Source organism: Pelobates fuscus, chromosome 6 (genome assembly GCF_036172605.1).
Source record: "Pelobates fuscus isolate aPelFus1 chromosome 6, aPelFus1.pri, whole genome shotgun sequence".
NCBI classification, from domain to species: domain Eukaryota; kingdom Metazoa; phylum Chordata; class Amphibia; order Anura; family Pelobatidae; genus Pelobates; species Pelobates fuscus.
In genome coordinates this window covers 68124732-68144108 of record NC_086322.1, presented here as the reverse complement: position 1 = coordinate 68144108, position 19377 = coordinate 68124732, and the positions used below count along the sequence as shown (strand labels likewise).

The 19377-nt window shown below is 36.4% G+C and overlaps 1 protein-coding gene across 9 annotated transcripts in view; it reads right to left on the bottom strand.

Moving 5' to 3' along the window:
• The window catches only part of SLIT2 (slit guidance ligand 2), a 233067-nt gene extending 227536 nt beyond the window's left edge, over positions 1 to 5531 (bottom strand). For 6 of the 9 annotated variants that reach the window (XM_063457821.1, XM_063457823.1, XM_063457825.1 and 3 more), the window contains exons 1-2: positions 4737 to 5531; positions 583 to 654 (exon numbers count right to left, since the gene is read on the bottom strand). In XM_063457821.1, the coding sequence (XP_063313891.1) occupies positions 583 to 654; positions 4737 to 4942 (278 nt within the window). In that variant the 5' untranslated portion in view covers positions 4943 to 5531. The remainder of the gene's footprint in view (positions 1 to 582; positions 655 to 4736) is intronic. The other 3 variants (XM_063457827.1, XM_063457828.1, XM_063457829.1) reach the window with 1 other exon arrangement.
• Positions 5532 to 19377: the final 13846 nt, after the last annotated feature.

The following is a 19377-nucleotide window of genomic DNA, read 5'->3' as shown; positions in this document are numbered from 1 at the left end:
ATAAACAATAGCAAACACAAATCAATATGTATCTGATAAGAAATAAGAACACTTCATTTGCAGACATATTACAAGACATTATATTAAATATTATCTACTCAGAAAGTTTCAAAACTTTAGAGCCTTTGAAAAAATAAACTCAGCCTCATTTCTGGAAGATATTGGCTCATGTATTAACATAACCTGAGCAATTAAGAGAAAAAAAAAAGACAATATGTGTCTGAGCTGAAATAAAACAGCAATACTCTCCAATTTAGCAAAAGTGTTTGAAAACATTGACAATTACAACTAATTACTTTCAGATGACAGTCGTAACTTTAATAACGTACATAGCCAACATTTTTAAATTGTTCAGTCTGGCTTGGGAATCTGGAGAAACACACTTCAAATAATATACATCAAAATAAAAATGATTTTAAAATATTTCTATATAGTTTTTAATTCATATATACACACACATGCGGATGTATTAATGTATTTTTTTTTAAATTTAATGATATAAAATATTTCAAAACAAGCAAAAGCGTAATGCACAAAACATGCATTCTATTAAAGTATTTGTTTAAATAAATAAATACTTACAAAACACGAAGGTGTCTTAAACCAGCAAAATCTGTCTTAGTTATTCTTGTTATATTATTGGCGTTCAGGTCTCTGGGGGAAACAAAAAATTGCAGTGGGAAAAAAAAAGAAAGAAAACACTTGTCAGAATATGAATTTTGTGCTAAGGCTCCTTTTTTTAAATGAGCTGGAAAACAGTGATATTTGCAGGGTAACAGATCAGTACTATCTTGGAAGATTACTTTGTTCCAAACCTCATTTGATAAAATGGTACATATAGAAGGCTTATCTCCAAACAGGGCTATATTGGTAGCTTTGAAAACGAACATCATAAACTCATTTGAGTTAGACATTAAACAAATGTAAACTTTAGAGTGAAATCTTTAAAGTTCTTTTTATCAAACTTTATCTCAATGATGTTGTCATAACAGTTGCATGATTTTATGATCTGCCAATATTTACACAAAAAGTACAAATATTTTTGGTTGTACTAAGATAAAGCACTTAACAAGAAATTATGGAAACATTGGGCAGATGACAGTTATTGACCTCACTTTTCAAAGGACTTCATTATACAAACATCAGAGTCCATATTTAATATTCTAATTATTTAATTTATGTCAGTATTTTTTTTAACTCTGTGCTGTTGGCTGCTGCAAAAAGGGGGGAGAAGGGGGTCACATTTTGATATTTTCAATCTGTAAACTTTGCTGACGAAAAAGCATATATAAATATTTAGAAATTAATAATTAAAAAATAAAAATGTCTTCCTTTAATTTCTCTGGTTGCTGCGTGGAAGCATGTTACGCTTGGCCCAGCATCCTTTTCAAACTGGCCTGAAATTCGTTGTGCCCAGGGCAATTTGCAAAGGATGCTGGGAAAAATGAACACTCATGCGGCTGGTGCACACTGCCTATAATGGGATGCAAAAACGAAATTTCTAAATATCTGCAAAACCATACATTTGCTAGCCATTAGGCTAGCACAATGTATAGATTAAATAAATAGAAAATCAAAGTGGGACTCGGTCACATTATGCATGATAGAGACCCTTTAATACAATCAGTATAGAGGAAAGTTAAGCAAAGCATTTATCAGGAGTTTTAACTTTAAAGGATCCATAGTAATCTGTGATCATTAGTAGAAAAACAACTTTTTACTTGGGACAAATGGAGCCCCTGTTCAGTACAATACGGATACGGGATGACTAAACTTTAGTGGGGTGAACATCTCCAATTAACCACATCCCCTATCCATGTCAATACAACCAATATGAAATTTGCATAAAAAAAAAAACTATGAAAGCAACAACTTAAGTTAAAAAAAAAATAATAAAATAAAAAAAGCTGCATTGCATTTTTAAGGACGTTAAACATATTTTTGTATAAAACTGGTTTGATTGTGTTTACTGTTATTATTGTTTGAGGTATTTGTTCCTGAGACTGAAGCTTCATTAAGTATTACGCAACAAGAAGCAATCGACACAACGTGAAGGCTATTTTTCTGGATCATCGACTGGGACCACCTACGATATACGTAAATGCCATGGAAAATCTAGGTGAAAATAAGCAGTTTTAAAATTCTGATCTGGTTGTGTTCGTGTTTCCATTTGATATAAAATTCTCGGTTTTAGAACAGAGACTAGGGAAGCTGTAAAAATCAGCAAGCCATGTGCATTGCATTTCCAATAACTTGGATAGAAAATGCCCATTGTTGAAATATGCTTTCAGAGAATAGTCAGGGCTTATTTTGGAGATGACAATGTACTCAGAAAACTGTCTGCATACACTTTGCCTTCCCAACTCCCTGTGATGGTTTACAATCTGTCAGAAGTCTGAGTTTTGCGGATTGCTTTTTTTTTTTTTTTTTATGATTTCAAACCATAACTATAATATTAATAATCAACTCCTTTGTAAAATGTCATCTTGACAAAAAAGATTTTTAGTTTTTTATTTCTACATATGATCTGCACATTTTTTATTAACATAGAAACATAGAATGTGACAGCAGATAAGAACCATTCGGCCCATCTAGTCTGCCTAATTTTCCAAAAATACTTTCATTATTCCCTGGCCTTATCTTATAGTTAGGATAGCCTTATGCCTATCCCACGCATGCTTAAACTCCTTTACTGTGTTAACCTCTACCACTTCAGCTGGAAGGCTATTCCATTCATCCACTACCCTCTCAGTAAAGTAATACTTCCTGATATTATTTTTAAACCTTTGTCCCTCTAATTTAAGACTATGTCCTCTTGTTGTGGTAGTTTTTCTTCTTTTAAATATAGTCTCCTCCTTTACTGTGTTGATTCACTTTATGTATTTAAATGTTTCTATCATATCCCCTCTGTCTCTTCTTTCCTCCAAGCTATATCCATGTTAAGATCCTTTACCCTTTCCTTGTAGGTTTTATCCTGCAATCCATGAACCAGTTTAGTAGCCAGGCACTTTCTATGTGTATTGTAATAATGTCACTGAATTTCAACACTGAATGTTAACATGACATGTTTCACAGAGTGGAAAACCTCTAGAGTCGGAGTGTGTGAACAAGATCAACCACATGGTGAATATGGGGTTAAGTTTGTCCTTTACCTAAAAGAATAAAAATTCTGGTAGGGGGGGGGGGGGGAGAGATGCATATCTCAGAACTTAGTAAACTTTGCCTTAACATTCTTCACCTTCCAAACTCTAACCTTCAAAGGAGAATGACAGTTTGTTCATGATAAAATCAAGCACAAGACAACTTCTATGTCCACCAAATTATCAGGCAGACAATCTGTACAAATCTGCTTGCTTATTTCTATTTTCTTGCTAAAGATTAGTTTATCTACCGATAATGAATAGAAGGCAGCATGCTACAAGAAGCTCTGGGGGAAAAAAAAAATCGAATCAATGCAGATAAAGTATGCAGAGAGCAGTCAATCTCGATGGAGAATCTAGAGACGTACTACGTAACGCACCATTTATTCATGAGCTATCAAAATGCTATTGCTTTATATATCATAGGAACCTCCGAATGACAGGAGACTTTACAAATGAGACAAGGAATCAGTTTTTGCTAACAGGATCCTGAATCAGATGGCTCCTACTGATGGCAGGCTAATCAAAAAGCTAGCAGACGTTGATAAGGTATTATTTATTATGCCACATCGTGCATAAATATTGATCATCACTGTGTGAAAAGTAGGCTTATAACTGTGCTGTTTGAAAAGGATTGTAAGGGCAGGGTGTTCTTGAAAGGGCTAGAGAGTGGGAATCGGGATTTCATTCACATCATCAAGATATCTGCTGTATGGAGAATACATCAACGCATGTCTTGAGCACTTAATTCAAGGGAAGAACCTCCCTTTACCCCTTTTCTTATTTACGGAGCATTTTATTTGTGCTTTGTTTCACTACTGTGTTTTGGTCGGATTTCAGAAACAAAATGTTTTTATGTTAACCTCTCAACTGCCAGAGACGAGCACAAAACTATTCGTGCCATCTTTCCAGAACTAAAAATTTTACCGTGAATGTGTGTTGTTTAGATTAAATTATGCTAGTGACTATTCCACATATTAAAACCTGAATATAATGGTATATAAGCTACTCTCTCTAGATTATAAGGCTGCAGACAGGGCCCTCTATATCTTTAGATATTAGTTTGTCTTGGCTTGTAAAATTGAGTTTATAATACTTTTTAATCGGTCACTGTATTGGTAGTTGGAATTATATAAACAAACATATATAATGAACTATTCAGTGCTAGATTTATACTAAAAAAATAAAAAACATGGAACAGACCTAACGAGAGAAATTAAATGTACATTTTATTATCATAGTAGTTGTCATTTACATGTATGACATATAGGAAAACTACTGTCGATCCACATGACCTATGGACTTTCCATCCAGTGTGATTGCAATGTCACATATCCGGAGGGTAGACACATAAAATGAACACAGCCAACAAGCTGAGTATTGGGAAGCCATTAATAAATTACTAAGTAAAAAAACAAAAAAAAGATAGTTTAAAGCAAGTTAAGTGCCACTATAGTGGCTGCAGCCAATTTTCATAATTAATGACTGCTTAGGGCCTGTTTCAAAGTATGGGCCTGGAGTTTCTGTTCCGATATCGCCTACGTTAATCTGACCCTAAATCAATTTCCACGTACACAGATGTTTTGATATACTCACAATCTTTCAGTATTCCGTGGGATGTTACGAGGAACGTTACGTAGAGCTAGTCCATGACAGTCCACCGTGGTACCAGAACATGAACACTGAGCTGGGCAGGGTTGAGGTGCCACCTCGCTCAGTATCACCAACACTAACCCCACAGATATGGACACCTTCCAGAAGCCAATGCCACACATCTTCTTCTTCACAAAGCTTGCCAGCATTATCGTAGACCCACCAACAAAACACCAAAGTAAAGAAACCAGCACACAGCAGGTTAGATCTCACTAAGAAAGAAGATGGGTATATGCCAGAGAAATCGCGGTTAGATCCAGTAGAACTTGTTTAATTCACAAGTTTGTGATCTGGCAGCGAATGCAATACAGAGTACTTGCTCATCCAAATTGCATGTTTAGGAAACAGGTCTGAGAACCAAAGGCAACTTCTTTTGGCTGAGAGTAAGCTTTTATATTCCCGTCTGAGGACACAGAGTTGAATGTGATTTTTTGCCTTCGGCAGCCCGAGCAATCCTTCAGGCGTTGAATGAATTCCTGTATCTTCGCCAGACTCTGTGCTCTGCGTTTCTAATACTCTGCTATCCCTAGGCTATCAGTCTATGCAGTAAATGCCAGAAAACCATGCAGGTACATTAACAATAACTTAGTTACATGCGTTGCATAGCATCTCACTTTAGCCCCTCTGTAGATACACAGAATACACTATACATGCTGTTTCCCACAGCCTGCTTGCTAACTAACTGCACATTGCAGACTGAGATGAGGAGGTGGTTCCAAACAAACACACTGCTCTTAAAGGCACAGCACCTTACACTAGAGGCTTTCTAAATCCAATAGCATGGTCCCACTTAAACACACAAAACCACATTTCTTCAGAGCTGAATGCCTCCTACAGGGCTGCAATGCAATCAGTCACCACCACCACGGGAAGATCCTCCCTATTGAAAGAAAAGAAAAAAAAAAAAGAAAAAACTACAGACAAAATTCTGATAGGGAATAAAAACCCTGAAGGCAATCTCTAGTCACTCTGTTCCGCCTGAATGTTCTCCACATTATGCAGGGGCCACTCCAAAGTCAACACTATCTTTCTGTCACAAACTGATCAATGAAATGATCTCTAGATGTCTGCTAATAGTCAGGCTCTGACACACTCATGTGAATGTAGATACTGTCATTTTAAGTGAACAGCAATCAGTTCTTAACACTTTTCCCCCCAACATAATGTTCTGTTTTAAGTGAGTTTGCTACTTTGTAGCTGTATTTTTTTTTATTTTTTTTTAGTCCAGTAGCAATTGTAAAAACAAAACAAATAGTCCTACAAAAAAATGCCAGGAAGCTAAAAGTCAGATAAACAAAATATTAGTTAATCCAACAATCAAGAAACATGGATCAATTTACATTTAAGCGCTGCAGAATTTATTGGTGCTATTTAAATAATAACATAATAATAAAAATATATACAAAACGGAACTGGGAAATGCAAGAATAACAATTGCAAAATTAAATTTAACCCCTTCATGACCGATGACATATCAGGACTGCCTGGATATCACATTATTTGCCTGGCCAATTGTCCTTAAAGGGTTAATGTGATAAAGGGACACTACAGGCACCCAGACCACTTCTGCTCATTGGAGTGGTCTGGGTGCCAACTCCCACTACTCCTAACCCTGCAAGTGTAATTATTGCAGTTTTTTATAAACTGCAATAATTACCTTGCAGGGTTAACTCCACCTCTAGTGGCTGTCTACTAGACAGCCACTAGAGGTCACTTCCTGATTTATGGAAGTGCTAGAGCGTCGCTGGATGTCCTCACGCTGTGTGAGGACCTCCAGCGTCGCTCATTTCCCCATAGGAAAGCATTGAAATTCGTTTTCAATGCTTTCCTATGGGGAGACATAATGCGCATGTGCGGCATTGCCGCGCATGAGCATTAGGTCTCCTCGGCTGGTGGGCGGGATCAGTCTCGCCCACCGGCCGACAACATCACAGGGAGGAGCGGCGCAGAGGAGGAGGCAGCGATGAGGGACATCGCCGCTGCCTCAGGTAAGTGACCTGAGGGGTTTTCACCGCTTCAGTAACTGGGGATTGGGGGGTGGGAGGGAGAGGGACCCTCCAGTGCCAGGAAAACGGATTGTTTTCCTGGCACTGGAGTTTCCCTTTAACATCTAACCTAAGCTTCTGAGTGGCATGCGACCCTCTGGCATAGGTAAAAAAAGGTTGTTGAACACTATTGTAAGTGGTCACGTTTCTCATTTAATGATTTGGACATTTTCCTGCAATTTTGCAATTGATGTTCTTTTCACCTAGGGACGTATTCACTAAATAAGGAATTCTATTTAAATGCCAGAAAATGACATCCATATTATAAACTTTAATTGGGCTATTTTGTTTTTTTTTTAAACATCACTTTTTTGCTCTAATTTATTTTCTGTTTAGCTGTCATTTACCTGTTTAATAAATACACCCACTAAATATATTGTTCATGTGTCTCTCAACAGGCTTGTTTTTTTAAATAATTTTCAGTGATCTTTGCACATTCTTCTGTGCCATCATAAAAGTCCCGAAGACTGGCCATCTATCTTCTGAACGCAGCCTGTCAATTTTCCTTTTGTCTATAATTAATTACACCACCTGTGTTGCTTACATAATTTGGTTTTAAAGGGACAGTTCATTACCTCTTTAACACCCACTTTGTAATTGCCCCACACCTGAACAATAACGTTTTTAAACTGTACTTGCCTTACACGTTTATCCAGTATGAAAGCTGACTGGAAACATTAACAGTTATGTGTGTAAAAGTTTTCGTGTCCGAGACACATTGAATGATACATTTGCACTTTTGTTTTTGAGACCTCTCAGCATGAAAACATGTGCTGAGATAAGAGATTTGCATACATAAGCATTTCTAAGGGGGGAGAGCATCGCCTAGGGGTAATCTCACCTTAAACAAACTATCAAGTCATAATAATTATCTTAATTTGGTACGTTAATATAATTCTACGTTTTACACTCCACAGAGACCTTTTAGAGGTGGAGAAAATATACACCCCTACCTTTTCTAGAGTCTGGCAAAGCATTGTGAGGGTAGTAGTTTTGCAACAGCTGGAGATCTACTTTTTGACCAACCCTGTTTTATAGTCTCTGCCTGCCATTAGATGCTAGCACCCCAGCCTGGCTTCTGGGCTTTTGCGACATGAGCTTGTTTAGTTTATGGCATCCACCAAATGCTTCTAGGGTTATCCGCTTAACTCGAAAATGTAGAAAATTGAGACCCAAAAGGTAAGATTTAGGTTAAAACTGCCATGTTGGGGCAATAGTTGAGAATTTTTCCAGATTATCAATTTTTGGCTAACTTTTGCAGTTGATATATTAACTAATAAATCAGAGTTTAGTCCATCCGCCTGTATATGCCTCTGCCATAGGAAGAATCTTATAAGTATATTCATTCTTTTAGTTCTCGTTTGCAAGAATATATATGTGTCATCCACAGAGATCACTTGTCATGAAAGTGAGAAATATACTTTTCAGGAATGTTGCTTATCACCCATTATAAGTTTATATTGGTAGATATTGTTTAATCTTTGGAGATTGGCTAATCTCTTAAAAACCAGGACAGCTAATCACTGAGGCTGCCAAGATTCTCAACACAAGGGGGCGTATTCACTAAAAACCTAACTGTAGTGAATTGAAAAAAAAAGAATTTCAAAAATGTTGAGTAAAATAACCAGCTGGGTTTGTGAAAATGAACCAAATAAGCTATTTAAAAAAAAAAAAAAAAAAAAAAATCATTTATTATTTTCTACAATGCTGTGTTTAGTGAATAAACCCCTTGGACTGACCAACTGCCCTTTAAAATATTACTTTTATGTCACTGTATTTGTCAATTACAAAAATCATCTTACATTATAGTAAAAGTTTTTATCAACAATCATTTTATAGCATCGTTTACAGCTCTGCAATACCACGAATGACTCTTTGTGAGTGTTACACTTACATTATTATCCACATGTACACCCATCTACTTATTTTATTCCTTTCTTTGCTGAAGCCAACTTGGGGGATCCGTTACCCGCGCTTCGTTTTTTTAATAATTTTATTCCTTGAAGTACTAGTATGCTGTGCTGTATTAATTAGCAGACACATGTTCCTCGGTAATAATGAATGCAAGCAGGAGAACCATCAGTTGGAAGGATCTCTACCTTAGCAGGTATTCCAGCATGGATTACACTCTGTTATTCCAATGACGTAGCAGTGTGTCCACGGAATGATGAACTGATCAAGCACCATCTTTCAATCAGATTTTTCAGAAGCTCAAAACATTTGCTGGTGATATCAAAAAAAGGGCCAAGTTATGCAAATGTTCACAAAGAATGACACTTTGCATTTTGTCCAAATTCTTACTTATCACAAGGCTTTACTGTCACTTGAGCTATTATTTCCATTTAAGTCATGTAAAAACATGTATTGTTTAGATAGGCACCCGTAAGCTCACATACCACAAGGATGAGAGTCAGTAGGGGATGGGGCAACAGGGGTCATCTCCACCCAGATGGAATTATGAACTCAGCACGTCTGTGATTTGGGCTTTGCCCCTGACTATAAAAGAATTCTGTGGATTCCTGTGTTTGGAGGGTGATCCACCTGCCACTGTGAGCCACACTTAAAAAGTGATGCTTTGAGCAAATTCCTAACCCCTATTGGAAATTCTTGTCTCTTGTTTGAAATTTAGTGTAATGAAAACACATTTGTTAATTGTGTAGATGAATGTATACAATCCTAATAGTTTTACTAGATTATATTGACTGATTATGTTTCAGTAAGAATGACAATTCCCTACGTTGGTTCACCTTAGCAGGAGTTATAGGTATCTTGTTGTGTCATAGAGGTTTGATAATTCCATATTTAGTTTCAGGCAGAACTACATTTAAATAACATATATTTACTGAAAAAGTTGCATATGACATATCACCGATATAGAGAATGTACACACGTTTTTATTCCGTAGCTACACAGAAGTGAACACAGAGCTTAACATGTTTCTATAACTTATTGATTATGTCATGATATATTAAAAAAAAATTATTGCAGGAAAATAACATCTAGTACTTATTTGTATCTCTGTGGTTTTTTTATGTGTGTGTTTTTGCTGCGATTTTTTTGCATTTGGTAGGATTTTAATGATGTAACAGTTTCTGGATAGGTATTTTTTTGTAATTCGCAGGGAGCACATTTGACTGTGTCTTTCCTAGCAGTAATATGAAATAGCTTGGAGGAGTGCTAGTGTTGACTTGAAAGAAGACTATAATCATGTCAGTGTGATTAAAAATTGTACAATAGTTATGATGACCAGACCTTTCATGACCCTCTTGAAATATGCATACTGCATGTCTACACTAGTTTGCCTACTATAGTGTATTCATGCAGAAAGGGCTTTTATGTCTTTGTGTATTAAAGGAAATATAAAGCAACATTGGAAATATGTATAAGCATAAACAAAATAAAGCCTTGTAGAGCTAGCCTAACAATTAAATGTTGATCATATTTTGCAGCAAATGATATCTATCTATCTATCTATCTATCTATCTATCTATCTATCTATCTATCTATCTATCTATCAATCAGTCTGTCTGCCAGTCTGTCTATCTGTCTATCTATCTATCTATATATTGAATCAAATGCTCAGACTGTGAAAGAACAAACCTTTTGAATCACTACCAATACAGTTTTGATGATGGGTTACATTTATAAGTACACTTTGTATCACCTGAGATCTACTTTGCAAATGTGTCCAATAAAATATATTTATTTTTTTTGAAGATTGCGTCTCCCTCATTCAAATCCATTAACATAGAACTAACGTGTTCACGGATTCACAATTTTGTTGAGATTATAAATAGAATTGTTACACCAATCTCATCGATAAAGGAAAACCAGGTTTTCTGCTTACTTCGCAAGACATATGGTACAGATCAGTATCGACTCCACAAAGTTGACAATTATATTGGTAGAGATCAATGAATTTAGTGACAATTCTATGTAAACGCAATTATTCAAGTGTGAATGATGTCATCATCATCCCCTCACACAAAATCCACCTCCTAGGCAAAATCTTGTGTACACACCCCAGAACCTGAAAACAGCCTCTCTCTCTCAGCAATGTTACAGGCAACCACCTGAGAGCCTTTAAAATACCATCTTCCAGTGACCTAATGAATGTCATCTCTAAGGCCACAATAAAAAGTTACGATTAAGTAAATTACATACATGAAACCTAAGAAAACCATTTTTATGTCCTTTTAAAAGTATAGCAGTGTCATACGATACGGCCAATATTTTCAAAGTAGTTTAAGTTTGTGTTTCCTGATGTCATAAAAGCATTTTGTCTTTAGAAAGGTATGTGTCTAGCTACCTTTACTGAAAATGCCATATCAAAGATTGGTTTAAACACCAATAAAACTGCTTCAATGGAGCTTTGTCACCCAATGACTAATACACACCCATTAAAGATGTCATAGCCTATTACTGTTTTACAGTACCTGGTAGGCTGATACTTTGGCTTTATTTTTATTTTTTTTAAAAGCATTGATGGGAAGATAAAAATTTCAAACAGAACCATGTGGAAATGGTTATCCCAACAGACACGGCGTAACATGAAACACAACATAAAAGAAATAAACAAAAATGTCCATATACCTTCAAGGAAATAGAAGCTGATACATGTAGCTACAAAACGTGCATTACATTTGCATTACAGTAGTTTGTTGGTATTTTAAGGATTGAAATTGGGAAATAGTGGACAAAACATGTTGCTTAACATAATATGTTAAACAGATAAGGGTGATTTTTGGCAGATACGGGTGGTGATCAATGTTAACTGATTATTAAACTAATAGATCTGTGACCTTTCCTAACTGCCAGAAGTGTAGAAACTCAGACCTTTCATCTGGTATCATGTGACAGTAATTAAAGCAATTACAAACCAAATTTCACAAACTTTTTTTTTTCTGTCAGTAACCCTGATGGGTTAAATTGTGATTTAATCATTAATAGCTCCTGAGGTGCAGCTTGATGGGCCAATATGGAATGTTTATAAGAACAACATCTTGTGCTTTTGTTTTATTACAAAATATATATATTTTTTTTATTATAAAATACATAATCAAGTCAGGGGTATTGTTTGTGATCTTTGTTCTCCACATGCACTAACACAAACATTTTGGGACATTATCTGATAGAAATGTGTTTTTCATCCTTTGAAGTAATGAAACTATTAAAGTCTTGATGGTTCTGTTAACGTATCGCTAACTCTTTTTCAGTAGGATTGTGACAGCTAAAATTCGAGTGATTGGTATGAAGTATAGGGACCATTTTGACCAGTAGAATAGTAATCATAGTGGTGTCGGAAAGTTTCAGAATGGTGGGATTGTGATTGCGTCAATGTCAACAGCTCATCATCAAGCCATTCACATTTTCTTTTCACCGATGCGTACTTCAAGATTTATACTATTCTCGATATCTTCTCCGTGTTCTAACTGTACTTCCCCAAAACGTACATTTTTGATTACCACAGTACTTTTCTAAAACGGAATTCACCAACAAAGTCATGTTTATACATTTCTGCAACTTGACTTACCTATTATTATAACTCTGTATCTTGATTGTGCTGATTGTTGTACCATTGTCATTATCATTGTAATTCTTCCTAATCTGAAAACAAAAGAACAACAACAACAAAAAAAACCTCTTTGTGTGTCCACAAGGAGAAGGGTGTTACATGCAGCGTAAATGCTTACTTACATTCAATAGATAATAAAAGGGAGATATTTACTTTACATTATCTCAGTTTAGCAGAGACATTAGGTACCCTGACTTGTTACAATGCAATTGAATCATCAATCCCCCTCTCATTCCAACTGAGCCTCATCCTGTCCTAATTTATTGGGGATAAGTTATCACCCACTACAACAAACATTTATTGTTGCAGTGAGCACAAAATCCTGGCACACAAAACTAGCTTCCAAAACAGTCCATATAGCCGAGGTAAGTGCAAAGTGTTAAAGTACACCTACAGTGCTACACCAGTGTTGGGACCAGAGGAAGTGTCATCATCAATAACACACATCCCTGACCAAGTGGGCATGTCAGTTTTATGCCAATCTAGGGCAGTCAATGTGCAGAACCCTGCTGACATGCTCCTGGGGAAAGTGCTCAATGTTTAGCGAACCAAAAGCGATTTTAATGACAATGTTTGCATCACATTAGCTGATCACTTGTCTCTGATGTGCCTGTAAGTGTGACACCAGAGGACAAAAGCAAAACAGGGCTGGGAAAGTGTATTGCTTGTGTATGAGGAGGCTGCTGGTGGTGTTATATGTGTGCAGGGAGGCTGTTTGTAGTTGTGCATGCATGGGAGGGATACTGCTTGTGCTTTTTTGTGTGTTTAACAAAGTACAAGGAAAAGTAGGTAAAAAGAACAAGAGCACTGTGGATATTGGAAAAAAGGAAATTTAAGGTTAATATCAAGGAATACTTTCTTATAGAAAAAAATTGCAAATGCATGGGAAAGCAGAAATGGTAAATATTAATATATTTAAAGACTTTCATAATTCTATGAATAGACACACTTCCATCCTGAGAAGGACAATCAAGCATGGCAGGATCGAAAATAAAACCTTACTTTTCCCACAGGAAACAGGCAGATTAGATAGACCCACTGACTTTTATCTGGCGTAAAAAATCTGTCTCCATGCATTCCTCTAGTTTCCCTGTGGAAGAATGTGGAAACGTTGGCTGTGCCACTCACAGATAACAAATACACGTTTTAGGCACCACAGAATGAAATGCCTGGAGGGGACAGTAGCAAAGGGCAGAATTATACACAGTCTGAATCCCTCAACCCCCTCAACCCCTGTGTCTGACTCCTCCCGAGAGTGTTTACTGTTCTCAAGGAGACAAAAACAAATACTAAGTAGGTTAAACATATAAAAAAAAAAAGTTAAACAAAGAGAGGACAGAAACTATGAATACTTCAGGCTACAGGGTGTCTTTGTTTCCTGGAATGACACACCAACAATTCCTCTTTGGAAATTAAGGGGCTCAGCTGAGACTACTGAGAAAATTCTCTCTAGAGACTGGAAAGGTAGAAGACTTCCTTCCACCATGTAATTGATTCGCTCCAATGAGTTACAAACAAATGGTTTTCATTAATAATAAAGCAACATACTTTGGTTTTCATTTATAAAGATAAATCTCTCTTATATAGGTAAAACCTACGGAAATCAACTCCACTTATTTAATCAGGTGCAATTAGAGAACCGCTTGGATTTTTATGCATTTTACTTCAATTTCTATTATTATAATTTATAAAGCCTGTACATATTCAAAATTCAATATTTATGCCATTCATTATTTTGGAGGTAGATGAAATGCTCTACTTTCTCGTTGTGTTGACTTATTGGAATTTTAATGATGTTTTAGAGATTTTAATTTCAAGAATTCATCTACTAAATTGTTCATGAGTGAATTCAGAAGTAACATGTTGTACTTGAGGACTCGCACAGCTTTCCATATTTTTGTATGTATCTAAATCAAGTTTTTAAAGGTCTTTCACATAATTTTGTGTATATTTTCTGTATATAAGCATATGGTACTTATGAAGAAATATGTTCATCAAGATACGTGCGTTATATAAATTGCTCACAATTTCCACTCACATTTTAAATGTAGCCCTCGTGAGTGTTCCATAGAACCTCCCCAATAGTGTTAGCCAGTGACAGACAGCTATTCATTATGTCCTTCCTGGCAACCACAAATTTAAATGTGACACATGGGCATGTTCATATTACAGCAGATATTCTGGCCCTCTTCTGGGCAGAGAGATTCGGACCACTTTTCTTCCTGTGCAGCTGCTATCAGCTTAAGCATCAATTTCATCCATCCAAAGAAAAGAACAGAATTGTTGCTAAATACATAACTACAAATACTATAAACCTTTGGGTCCATGGATAAGATGTGGCAGAACTAGCTAGCACTGGCTTCCACACTTTGTGGTTAAACCATTTGTTAACGGTTTAACCTTTACAGGTGAAATGGCCCCAGGGACCTCCTGGCACCATAACAACTTCATTCTGATTAAGTTGTTATGATGCTCAGTGGTTCACTGTAAATTAATTCATGACAATTCCAGAATGAGTAAATAAACCCTACGGGTTATTTACGAAACTGGGAATTATTTGAAATTATCAAGGAAATTTAACATGTTTGGCCAAAGTTATCACATTTGAAACATTTCCCAGCTATGCTCTTTTTTAAAGCTCTGCTTATTTCACCTAAAAGTGACAATGCTAGACAGTCCAATTTCAATTCAACACCATTTACTGTTTACAGAATAAACCATTATGATGTAAGTCGTATTTTCTTTTTACTTCTAAATTTTTTTTAAAGCAATGTTTATTTAATTTATTTTCCTTTCACACTTTCTTTTCTTTGTTTCTCAATACCTGTAAACACAAAGGATAAAGGCTGCTTTAAAAAAAAACAAAAAAAAAAACAATACTCGTTAAAGAAGATACACGTGATTTTCAACTCCCCGAATTTACAGTTTTGTGAATAACCTTGAAATAATTACCTAGAAAGTCCAAAATGCTAATTAATGAAAGCACCAGTTACTTTTGTCCAGCAGCTTTATTCAAATAAAAATAACAACCACGTCAGTGTAACCTGCAGAGTCTTACATTGTGTCAGATGTTTTGACTATATTTATGTTTACCTAAATCATACGGTGAGTGCGAATCCGGCAATCTGTCATTGGGATACTAAGAGTATGTGTAATTGTTGCTTCATTCCTCGTTCTCAACAATTTTGCATTATGCATCTTTGCCTCAGGGGACAATTGTCATTACAAAGAAGGAAAGATTGGGCATGACAGGCTCCTTCAAATCATACTGTATCTAACGAGAAAAAACCTTCAATTAGTCAATGACATAATGTAAGCTTTTCAAATCCTAGTGTTAGAGATTTCTCATACCGGTTGATTTACAATGATTAAGTGCTATAGGAATTCACAGCCAGGCAGACTAAAGAAAAACATTTTGTAAAAAAAATTCTGTAATACTTAAAATAAATTGTCTCTTTTAGTAATCCATTTGCAAATACTTCAAATACCAACTAAACCTCTCACACACACTCACAAACACACACACATTACAGTTGCCCTGAAAAATTACAACTCCTATTTCACAAGACTTCCACATGATGTTAGTTTAAAGAGGTAACTAAAATGTGTGCGGTCTTAAAGTTTGAACTTCATAATATGTTGATTTTAACATATACAATTCTTTAAATGTAGCGAATTCAGCTGCAAAATTATATGAGTGGAACATTTATAGGCTTAAAAGAATTGCTACTTTGTAGTAAAAGTCACCTAATTGTTAAGTAAAAGTTTTTCAAAAACTATTAGAAGTGCTTTGAAAAAAAAAAAAAAACTAACCTTTTTACACAGCTTGGCATTTGATGCAAATTTCCTGTGCTTGGCCTGTGACTGTCCTATGCACACCCAGGAATTTATGTTCTGTGCACATACACAAGCAGCATATTCGGGGTACATGGAGGCATCAAACTCCATTGAAGTGCAGTGGATATAAGTGTGAATTATACTTACTGTCCCTGCACACTTCTCCCTAGTAAATATCTCAATAGCAGATATTGGGTAAATTATTCATGGAGAATATGTCATCAACAAATAGATCAAATTGCTTCTAATAAAAATAGTGAAAGTGCCTATAACACTGGACACTCCTTAATTTCCCTTCAATTTTAAAGAATAGAAAATATGAAATACTGTCTTAAAGTTTAGTTGATAAAACTCACCCAAAAAATATAACAAGTGTGAGTGAAGCACTAGTAAATACAAATAGCACTTACCTTAAAACCACTGTGGTACTATACATTCATATTAAAAATTTTTTAAAACAAAAGCAAATAATAGTGCAATATTGTATAGGATATTTATACACATATGTAAAAATTAATGATGGTAGTAATAAACACTCACATTTTGGGGAGCTTTTTATGAAGATATCCTCTAATCATACCTTTTTAGACAGCTTTATAGCATGTTCTTCCAGCAGTGCTTGATAAAAAGATAAAGAAAAGGAAAGCAAAACTCGGTGCAGTATGTTTAACACAAACAGCATGGTAATATACCAAAAATGTTGTGCTCACCTTAGTTTGGAGACCATATACTACTGGCTCCAAGTATTGTATGTGTTGTGTTAAGAAAAGGGTGACACTCCCTTTCACTGCAAATCCAGGATGCACTATTTGGAAGGAATTAGAAAGTAAGATATTGTATAAATGGATTTATTTCAAATAAATAAAATAATTAAATACATATATATGAAAAATAAAGAAGTGAGAGAGACACTAATGCATTTAATGTTAACACAATCACCTCACATTTAAACTTGTCTAAAAGTAATATTGTACCAAAGAGCTATAACTTGGTCCAACAGAACATGATTACAATATTTATATTCAATTCCAAATGTTTTGAAAAAAAAAAATATATATATATATAATATTATTTTTTTAATTGCACTGACTGAAAAAATATACACCGACTCAAAACATTTTATTGATAAAAGCTGAATTTATTAAAAATGACACAATTCAAAATCAGCATTTAGTCCAAAAGGAGGTTAAAAATCCATCTCGGGGGCGGGGCCGGACCACTATGCGGAGAGGTCGCACATAAGGCGAGATCCTGCAGAAAAACGACTTTAAAGTCTGTTAAAAGCATAAAAAACTACTTATCTGCAGTCTGGAAGCAACGGTCCTGCGGGCAATGACCCGCAGGACCGTTGCCCATCTGACCACAAGCATCTTGACCTCGGAAAGGGTACATCGGCACAGCCACATCTGAGGCCTACCCAGGTGATGAGTGAGGTGGACGACTGCCGCTTTGCTATCCTGCCCTGCGGTTTCCTCTCGGAACTCAGATGCACGCAGTAGGTACCCCAATTCCCCCCCTTTGGACCGGTGGGGGTCATCCAGGTCCCAGGAGACTGTCCCCGCGACCTGAGGTGCTAGGATAGAAGAACACCCTCTATGCTAAAATGGTGGCTGTGGTGGGCAAAAAAAAAATGGCGGTAAAGCTAGGAACCACCAAGGCACAGCAGGCCAGAACTCTCGGGGAAGCACGGACGGTGGAGAGACAGAGGGATGCCTCAACACCGCTACACCTCCCCTTACAAGCAGGAACCCAAGCTCCTGTGGTGAAGTACAGTCGGTACCTGCTACCTTACCACGTAACACTGCCAACCCTGCCTCCATGTCCAACACACTGGCGCTCCAGCTATCTCCTGCAAAGGACTGGACAGCGTCAGGGGACTCTACTCGGAGAATGCACTCACCCCCCTCACCACGCTCCATGCTGGACTTACTTCTACACATTGTGCAGGACTCACCCCTGTCATGCCGAAGGCTTTGCAGGGTGGGGGTTGGATAAGCCTGAATCATCTGGAGGTCCCTCCCCCCCCCCCCGGGACTGAGCAGCAGTCAGTGGGGATGGCTCCTGTCCCTCCTGTCATTTATATAAGCCGAGACACTTCCTTTACACTCCAAGCAAATACCACTCCTGGCATAACTCAAGCATCTTCATTCTTTTTTCACTGTTTTCTTTTCTCACATTTTTTTATTTTAATTTAGCCATACATTAAGTCTCCCATGCCACACGATACTAGAATAGGGATGTTTCTCATAAATGCATACCCAGCAAGGAGATTATTCTAACATACTATGAGATTTAAAGCTATATCCAACCTATGTTATCTCTAACCAGACCTGTCATTAGTACTTTTGCAAATAGTACGCTATGATGGGGGTAGTTTTTATTCCTGGGCTGTCATATGGTCTCAACGGCAACACAGGCCCAGCAAACTAATCTGGCAAACTTGTAAAAACTAAAATGGGCATGCCCCATATTTGAACCTGTAACTTTCCAAAACACTATAAAAACCTGTACATGGAGGGCATTGTTGTACTTGTGGGACATCACAGCATGCAATTTTAAAATTAATTAATATTAAATTTTGTTCAACATATAAATATTTGAAGTGAAATGAAAGCCCTATTTATCCTGAGCAAACTGATATATAATAAGTGTGAGCGCATTTGATATGAAAGAGATACATTATGGTTGAACAGACATATAGCTCAAATTCTACATTTTGCTTTGGTTCAGAATTTGGACATTTGCCTCCATCCTTAAATGGTTAATGAAGCTCCCGCCATTTGGGATTTAAACATATTGTTTATGTAGCCTTAGCTACATCTCACTTGCCTTCGACTTACATGGTCACATTCTTCCTGTAACAAGATATCTAATATTTGCAATTTTACTTTTGAATTTCTTGACCCATGCTCTTTTAATTGCCTGTTATAGCCTGCAGGAGCCTCATGTGTGACTACATTTCAATTAACAGAGCAGGAGATAAGAACTTCTAAAGTAAACACACAGTGCTGCAAGATCTGATTAAAAGTGAAACAGGTTTTTTTCAAGTTCTCAGTGTGAGTCATAGTCAGGAAATGTGGCTAGGAAATACATGATTTACCTCCTAAATGGTAGAAAATTGAGCATT